General features: G+C 35.1%; 1 protein-coding gene across 1 annotated transcript; it reads right to left on the bottom strand.

Annotated features, from left to right (window-relative positions):
* Positions 1–1055: 1055 nt before the first annotated feature.
* LOC150038451 (uncharacterized) lies at positions 1056–6732 on the bottom strand. The gene is made up of 8 exons (XM_090313196.1): positions 6728–6732; positions 6098–6288; positions 5926–6051; positions 5444–5556; positions 5254–5346; positions 5013–5190; positions 1661–1801; positions 1056–1294 (listed from the first exon to the last, which is right to left on the bottom strand). Exons 1-8 carry the CDS (start codon positions 6730–6732, stop codon positions 1056–1058), a joined length of 1086 nt encoding a protein of 361 aa, XP_090169322.1.
* Between the last annotated feature and the right edge of the window lie 3187 nt (positions 6733–9919).

The raw sequence follows: 9919 nt of genomic DNA, 5'->3' as shown, positions 1-9919 counted from the left end.
CACCCCACCCCCAACTTTTAATGCTCACATTGTCCCCAATGTGATTGAAAATAAAGCACGAGGGATTAGAAAATTTCTCTGAATAATAGAGTGAAAGAAGGATTTGGGTCACTCAAATCAACTCTTCTCCACCAGCAATCCTAACAATTCGAGAATGATAGAAAATATTAGGCTCAATGATAAAGGAAAAATTTTGGAAATGAAATCTAATCTAGGAAAGCAAGTATAAAGCCTGGCCACCTTCAGGAACTGCAAATTTTTAGGGTCGGTTTCTTAATCGTGGTGGCTCAGTGTTAGATGTAAACTATAAATCCAATCGGTAGGTAATGTCAAAGTAGTCTAAAGACTCTCCATCATAAAAGACCTTCAGCTTATGGCCATTCTCTTTTAAAATTTTTCCTATCTTAAAATTCATAATATCAACTACACCATAAAGGTAAACGTGAGAAATGCTAAATGGCCCAAACCACTTTGGGTCGGAGTTTCTCAGGCATAAATTTCAAACGAGAACTATATAAAAGAACCTTTTTCCCTACAAGGAACTCCTTGGGCGCGATCATCCGATCATGAACTTCTTTTGTTCTTTCTTTGTAGATCAGAAAGTTTTCAAACGATTCCAACCTGAGCTCATCCAATTCTTGGAGTTGCAAAAGTCTGGCCTCACCAATTGCCTCAAGGTCCCAATTACACTATTTCACTACCCAATATGCCTTATGTTGAATCTCAACTAGAAAATGGTAAGATTTTTCGTAGACCATCCTATAGGGAGATATCCCAATAGGGGTCTTGAAGGTCGTTCTGTAAGCCCACAAGGCATCATCAAGACAAAGGCTCCAATCTTTCTTTCCTTGGTTGACCACTTTTTCCAAAATGGACTTCACCTCCCTATTCAACACCTTCGCCTACCCATTTGTCTGAGGGTGGTATGAAGTGGCAATACGATGCTCTACACCATACTTTTTTCAGTAAGGAGGCGATGACTCGATTATAGAAATGTGATCCTTGATCGCTAATGATTTCCTTGGGAAAATCATACCTGCATAAGATATTAGACTTCAAGAACCTACAACCTTAGCATCATCAGTATTAGTGGCCTTTTCTTCCACCCATTTGGAAACATAGTCCACCGCCGATAAAATATACTTAAACCCACAAGAGGAAGGAAAAGGTCCCATAAAATCTATCCCTTGCATATCAAATACATCACAAAAAAGAATGGGGACTTGGGGCATTTCATTCCCATGGGACAGATCTCCAGACTTTTTACAACACTCACAAGTCTTACAGTAGTTATCTGCATTCCTAAAAAAAGTATTCCAGTACAGACTAGAATCCAAGATTTTTTTAGTCGGTTGTTTAGGACTAAAGTGTCTACCACATGCATACTCATTATAGAATGCTAAAATAGAAAAGAATTCATCATTAGAGACACACCTCCTAATAATTTGATCATAACAGAATTTCCATAAATACGGCTCTTTTCAGACATAATATTTTGACCCACTCTTGACTTTAACACGTTGATGTTTATTCAATCCGTAAAGGAACTCATTCGTGGTCAGATAATTAACGAGGTCTGCATACCAGGGAGTCATGAAAACACCATATGTCTATATTAGTGTATGGTCAGGGAAATCTCCATCAGAACTAAGATAACCACCTTCTGCCACTAGTCTGCTCAAGTGATCAGCAACGACATTCTCACACCCCTTTCTGTCTTGAAGCTTCAGGTTAAACTCCTGGAGGAGAAGAACCCACCTCAACAATCTTGGTTTGAACTCCTTTTTAAGATACCACAAAGCTGCATGATCAGAAAAGACAACAACATCATATCCAACAATGTAAGAACGAAATTTTTCAAGAGCAAAAACAACAGTTAAAAACTCCTTCACCTTCGTGGTGTAGCTGCATTGGGTCGGACTCAGGGTCTTTGAAGTGTAGTAGATCACATAATGCTTATTATCCACCTTTTAGCCCAAAACTACTCCAACAACATTTCACTCGTGCCACACATAATCTCAAAGGAAAGATCCCAACGAGGAGCTAAATAACCGGAGCACACGACAGAGCATTCTTCAGTACGCCAAAGCTTACTTTGCATTCAACATTGAATTTAAAATCCATGTCCTTATGAAGAAGAGAGGTCATTTTTTTAGTAATCTTGCTGAAATCCTTAATAAACCTGCAGTAGAAAACTGCATGCTCAAGAAAAGATCGAACCTCCCTCGCGTTTGTAGGGTAAGGAAGCATAGCAATAACATTAAATTTTGCAGGATCAGCCTCTATATCATGCTCAAAAATAATATGTCCAAGTACAATCCCATGCGAGGTCATAAAATGACATTTTTCAAAATTAAGCATAAGATTAGACTCAATACATCAATTTAGAACCTAGATAAATTTGACAGACAATCATGAAATAAGTCCCCATAAATAGTGAGGCCATCTATGACCACCTTCATATAGTTTTCTATAAATTTAGAAAATATACTCATCAAGCAGCGCTGGAAAGTACCTGGTGATGGAATGTAGAAACATGTAACGGAAGCAATCATAATCAATAAACATTCTAATTACACTTAATTTGAGTTCTAAAAGCATGCAAAAATAGTTTTTCAGTCAATAGGGTTTTCAAAACATTTACCTTTGTAGAATCCTCCAAATCTGAACTGGTCTCAACGAGTTTGAGCTTCAAATCAATAGTAGACCACCAAGAGTGTTTTCTCTACTATTCTCAGCCTTGGATTTGAGTGGTGGAACTCAATATATAAGTGAATTGAAGGGGAATAGGAGAGGGTTTGAAAGATAAAGAGAATTCTGCATAATCTATAGAAATTCCAGCATTCCTCTTTTCAATTTGAAAAATTATAAGCTTTTTTTTGTAATTGACACATGCAACAACTGAAGGATTAATGCTGAATGCCACTTCATTTTGCATTTGGAAGTGGGCTAGGTGTAGTAATTAGGTGTTGAAATGTGGAAATTCATTAAAATTTCCAAAACTTGGAAATTTCCACTAACAAATTTGATTTTTCAATTTTTTTTTATTTAATTCAAAATTAAATCAATTTAAAAATAAATTTCATAAATTGAAATAAAAATAGAAAAATTAATTAGATTTTATTAATTAAACAATTTTAATTAAATAAATAATAATTTGATATCAAATATTAAATTAATCAAATACCTAATTCAAACATGAATCCTATTCATGTAATTAATATTTAAATCAATATTTAAATATTTTAAACTCTCCAATTTCATCTAATTTATTAAAATTAAACGTTGATTATATCAAATATAATTATCCAAACCCTAATTTGAAATTGAACAATTCAAATTCAAACCCTAATTGGAAATTTGAACACTTCAAAATGAAAAACCCTAAATTCAATTTGAACATTTCAAGTGGAAAATCTTAATTTTGATTTTGAACATCTCAAAATCACTCAATTCACTAATCCAAGGTGTTAAAGTTTTACGAGTTAGTAGGTGGACCTTATGGACCTACAGATCATAAGCTCCAACGAATTAAGATTAATTGGCTAAACTAAACTCTTTAGACTAAATTAATCAATATTCGTTAATTACCGAGACACACCACTATAGCTCGATAGTTGCAATCTCCTTACTGTAGATATATTTTTGTCTACTTGATTTAACCATAATTAGTAAGTCAGCCCTTCACAGGTTGTTCATAATAACGGCTAGGTCAAAAGCTATTTTACCCCCGAAATTACATCTTGCTCCTTAAGTTCCACTGATCCTCTAATGAACAATTAGTTTTTGAACCAATCACTAAACTGAATCCCTCTCGAGCCAATGAGAGAGTGGGGGCCCTTATTCAAGACCTGGAGTTAGTATGTAAGAGAATAACCTTTCTACTATCCCTAAATCGGGTAGGTGTGAATTCCATCTTGCACCATATGTCCCCAGCAATCTACCTGGTCTTGGCACTGAAATGGGAGGCTTATTGAGCCAATCATCACTTATGAAAACCTAAGGATAATCCCGAATAAACAAAAGCTCATAGTTAGCTCAAGATTAAAGTCAAGTTACTTAGGTCATCTATTCGAAATAGTCAGTCTTAAACAGTAAACAACATTTATAAAGTAGAAGTGACTTATTTTTTGGTCCGATCTTATGCAAACTCATTTCATAAGATGTCCTCACTTCTCATGTCTCCACATGAACGATTCAGGATCACATTGTTTGTATTGTCTACAAAGCAGGCCACATCTAATAGTGTTACCAAAATAAGGTACCCAATCTTATTCATATACTATAGCCCGTTTTGGTTATTTGCTCGAACTTGATCCATCTTTATGTCACTACATAAAGTTCAAGTATTCATATAATAGCCATGGATCTTTAGTTTATTAGATTTAGTCTTTGCAGATGCAATTTACATATTCAACAATAGTTTTATTAAATAAACACCAATAACATCTTTATTGATAATAGAAAATGTTTAACATTACAAACTGCGAGTTTTAGGACATACAACTCCTGGAACATTACATAGCCCGAATGGCATCCTTCTGAAAGTAAAGGTGCCAAAGGGGCATGTAAAGGTTGTCTTATGTTGATCTTCCTGGTTAATCGAGATCTGATATAATCCCAAAAAACCATAAAAAAAATAGAAGAAAGGCTTTCAAGCAAGCCTCTCAAGCATCTGGTCTATAAATGGGATAGGGAAGTGATCTTTCTTAGTAACGGCATTTAACTTCCTACAGTCTTTACACATTCGCCATCCATTTTGAATTCTTACAAGAATTAAGCTACCCTATTCATTTTTAACTACAGTAACACCTGTTTTCTTAGATACTACATGTATGGGACTAACCCACTCACTATCAGCAATAGGGTAGATAATACCTACATCGAGAAGTTTAAAGACCTCTTTCATTACGACTTCCTTCAGAACGGGATACAAACGTTGTTGGGGTTGCTGATATGGCTTAGCTTCTTTTCAAGAGCGATCCGATGCATACACACAATGGATCTAATACCTTTGATGTCCACCAATGTCCACCCAATGGCAAGCTTGTATCTTTGCAAGACCTTCGCCAATTGCTCTTCTTGCTCATCATTCAAATTCTTTGAAATAATCACGGGCAACATTTCAATTTCTCCAAGATAGGCATACTTTAGATGGTCAGGAAGCACCTTTAGTTCCACTTTAGGTGCCTACACGATAGAAGGAAGCACCTTTTCAAATGACTCATTATCAGAACAATGAGGCATACTTGCCGGTTCTTTCATGGATAAAGTGGAAAGTTCCCTAAGTGAGATCAAGTCGCCTGAATCATCCCTGTCATCATCATAGACGTCCCAAACTACTTCCTGCTCAAGACAATCAAATACGTCAATCTAACACAAAAACTGCACTTGCCCAACGGTGGGGGACTTCATAGCATAAAAAAATATTAAATTTAACTACCTCATTGTCAAACTCAACTGACAATGTACCTTCATCCACATTGATCTTGGTCTTGGTTGTTTTCATGAAAGGCCGACTAAGCAAAATCGATGCAGATGAAATCAACGTGGGTTCTGAATGTAAAAATCAATAGGGAAAAGAAAGTCATTAACTTGAATAAAAACATTTCTAAGATTCTTAACAGATGAATAAAAGACCTATAAGCTAATTTTATTACTACATCAGTCTCAGTTAGGTCTTTTAATTTTAGTTCTTGGTAAATGGAATATGGCATTACATTAACGGACGCACCAAGATCTAACATAACTCTCTCTATCTTTTTCTTCCCAATCATACAAGGAAGAGAAAACATACCTGGATCCTTTTGTTTTTTAGAAAAAATCTTTTGAAGGATTGCATACACTAACTGACTTACCACTATCCTCTCTTTCTCTTTCGCTTGCCTCTTCCTCGTGCACAGTTCCTTAAGAAATTTGGCATACTTTGGAATTTTTTTACAGCATCAAGGAAAGGGATGTTGATTTCCTCTTTTTTGAACGTCTCCAACAGCTTCTTATCCTTGTCTCCCAAAGGTTTCTTTGCCCTCACAAGCTTGGAAGGAAAAGATGCTTTAAGCACATAAGCATTTAATGAAGGAAGTATATTAGAGAATACTGATATTCCCTTTTTCTTTTCTTGTTGCAATTATAGAATATGAAGAAGTGATTTCTGGCTCTTTCATTTCTGGCTTCATTACTTCAACAGGTGGCTCCAAATCTTTGCCACTCCGAAGTGCTATGGCACTCACATTCTCCGTTAGGTTCAATTCTAGTTGAGATGAGAGCTTTCCAAACTGTCTCTTCAACCTGCTCACTGGGTGGCAAGCTGAGAGACTTGAGTCCTCAAAGTATCAAGGGCATTCTTGGTGTCCTGCTGAAAATTAAGAGAATTGTCAATTAGACTTTTTACAATGTCTTCCATAGACATATCTGAGCTAGATGAAGCCCCGTGACTAGGTTGAACTTGCTCATTTTGTCCGCCCCATTTGAAGTTTGGGTGGTCTCGCCACCCAAGATTGTACGCCTGACTATAGGGGTCCTGTCATCTATTTTGCCCCTTAAAATAATACCATCCAATAGCATTTACCTCAGGCATCGTCCCTTGTGAAATGCTTGGGAAAATATCAATAGTGTGTCCTGCTCCATAACGCACTTGACAAACAACAACAGGTTGTCCCCTCTCCGACTTCACTAAATGTTTCACAACAGAAACAAGATCGGATATTTCTTTATAGAATTCACTTACCTCATTAGCCGTTTTCACACTAACGAAAGCTCTTGTGCCAAACTATTGAGAGTTGGTAACCATGGTTGTTATCTGTTTCATCACCTCAATGGGGGTTTAGTTGACTGAGGCTTCTCTTGCAACGACATCAATGCTACTCTTATTAGTCTGCATTAGCCCCTCGTAGAAATATTGAACTAGCAACTGATCCGAAATCTAGTGGTAAGGGAATTTTGCACAAGTCTTCTTGAATCGTTTCCAGTATTCGTGAAGCGTTTCCTAACAAGTTGCAATATGTTGTAGATTTCCTTTCTTATGCTAACACCTCGAGATGTAAGAAAAAACTTCTTCAAAAACTGCCTCTGTAATTCCTCCTAGGACGTAATGCTCCCTAATAGCAAGATGTAGAGCTACTCCTTGGTGATATCCTTCAATGAGAAAAGGAACACCCGTATGTTGATCTGTTCTTGAGTTACCCCATTCGGCCTCACGCCATCGCACGCAACATCAGACTTTTTCAGATGCTTGTGTGGATCCTCTTCTGTAAGACCATGAAAGGAAGGGAGTAAGTGAATTAATCTAGATTTCAGCTCAAAATTACCTATTATTTATGGATAAGCAATGAAAAGGGGTTGTTGAGTAAAATCAGGCGCTACGAGCTCCCTAAGCGTCTTTTCCGATTTAGCCATGATCGTGTGGTGCGTTTTCAGGAACATCTTCTTTTTCAGACTCTTCTTCTGACATGTTCAACACTGATATTTCTTTCATGCGCAGCTTGTTGTCTTCTCTCTCTTCTGATTCTTTGCTCCTCTCGGTAAATTTCTGCAAAGTATAACAGTCTAGAACCCTCAGGACCGTTGGTCATGCATCAAAAAGAGAGAACATATTAGTAAGAAAGAAACTATAAGCCTGAAAATTAAGAAATTCTTTGGCTCTCTGGCAATGGCACCAAAATTTAATGAAACTTATGCTAAGTCGTATCGCACCCAAATTAATTTCCATGCCTTACTCTACTAAATATAGCAAGGAAATGCGGAGTCAAACCTCAGAGAGCCGACTTAGATTTCTTAACCTTGAAACTTATAGGATGTAACCAAAGAGAGGGGTTTATGAAGATAATTAACGTAAATTGCATGAAAAATAAAATAATGCAGAGTAAATTAAATGCACTGAGTAAATTGAGTAAATTTAAGTGTGAAAATTTATCAAGAAACAAAACACTTAGCTTGGGTCCGCCTAGTTTATCTCGTTCCTTTTAATTCTATCATGGACTTAATCATAAAATTAGTATGAGATTTTCTAGTAGAACTTAGCCTACTCGCTTAGAATCCTAAATGGTAGTCACCTAAGATCAAGTTAATTTATAGAATGAGCGAGAATCCTCCACTAATCAATAAAATAACAAGCATTAAGTTTAACGGCATGCTAAGCCAAATAATTGATTTCCATCGTTTAACCAACTATTCAAGTGAGGTTATCTAGATTATAAAGTAATGCTTATCAAATGGAATCCCAAATTGACTTCACAAACTTACTTAATCCTTGTTTCTAAGTGATTAATTACCTAACAATTACAAATTAGGGCTAATCAAAGTGATCAATCATACTAACACGACTAACCTGTCAGATTATCCCATGCAAGTAGATTAAAAAATAAATACAATATGAAACCTCTAAAATTTAGGACAATCCCAACAACAATACAACCCATGTCTCAAGAATGAAGAAAGAATGGAAATAAACTACAAGACCCACCTAAGCACTTACCACTTAGCTACAAATCATACTCTAAAATGACAATAATCAAGCTTCAAGTTGATAAAAATGGTCAAGAATTAACGTTTTCAGTAGAGAGGAGAAGAAAACAAGTGAAAATATGGAAAAACAGTCTGATTCTAACGTTTCGAACAAAAACGTGATATAAAGCAGGTGTCGTAGTGTTGCAACGTTGCACAAAAGCGTCACAACGTTGCGTAAGACAGCACACACACCTCTGTCTGATGTTCGTAGCGTTGCAACACTACCTTTTTTCCACGAAAATTTTAGGCTACTACCTTTGAGCGTTGCGCAACGCTGCGACTAGGGGCAAATTGGTGGTTTCTCAACCTTTTTTCTCTCCTTGTGCATTTTAGCTCCCAACTTGCCTGTTTTATCATCTTTTCGTATGAATGCCTTCTTCAACCTCTTGTACACTCGAGACCTATAAAAACATAAACTAAACTCATTAAATAGTCTTAACAATCCTAAATTAAGGAAAGAAAATAGCACATTTTCGGTTCTATCAATTACATTACTTTAATTATTTTATTAAGGTGTCAAATATCAGTATATTAATGTCTTTTATATAATTTAATGTGTATGAGATCTATGTTTAAATATATGATTTATATGTTGCATATTGTATGCTATATAGATTTAAAATCTCACCTTAGGATAAACATGTTTCATGCATCCTTTTAATATAAGTGTTATATTATGGTTGCATGATTAATTAAGCATTCTCATGCATCATACTAGAATATAATTGTATATAGTGTGATAACATGCGAATTGATTTCATTAGTAACAATATAATTATTATATTGTTTGATGAAAATGAATATATATATCTAATTTCATGGATGATAATTATAAGTGTTATTTTATTAATGAACATAAACTTTGCATTGAACATGACATTACTTACATATAATGTTTATATTTTATCAATGTCACTAGTGCTAATTATAGGTTTTAATAACTTCATTATTTTATAATGGTTATGAGTTTAATTAACTAGATTAAAATCTATAATCAAGAGTTGCATGCCAACATAGGTTCAAATTAGTTTTAAATGGTTTAAAATTGATTCACCTAGAGTTATGTTAAAGATATTTTTCATACGATTAGAAATAAGTTAATCTTTTAATTTGTTTTAATATAATCAAAATGAATTTCGTAAAAGATTAAATTTATAAAATAATTGCATATAAGGGACCTTTATCAAGGAACATTCTGTCTAGGTTGGGATATTTAAGCTAACGGAAATGGAACACCTCTACCTAAGAATCGACCTGGAAGGTCAATTAGGCGAGTATTTTATAAGCATGCAATAAATGGTTTTGTCTATTAAAAATTTTAATAAATAAAATCACATATTGTTAAGATATTCAATATAAATATTATATTGAGCAAATTAACAAGGACTTAGTTAAATTAGTGGGAAGAAAAAGA

The sequence above is a fragment of the Benincasa hispida genome, chromosome 1 (assembly GCF_027475165.1).
Source record: "Benincasa hispida cultivar pf3 chromosome 1, pf3_genome.v1.1, whole genome shotgun sequence".
Classification (NCBI taxonomy): Eukaryota; Viridiplantae; Streptophyta; class Magnoliopsida; order Cucurbitales; family Cucurbitaceae; genus Benincasa; species Benincasa hispida.
This window is presented reverse-complemented; position numbering and strand designations above follow the sequence as displayed.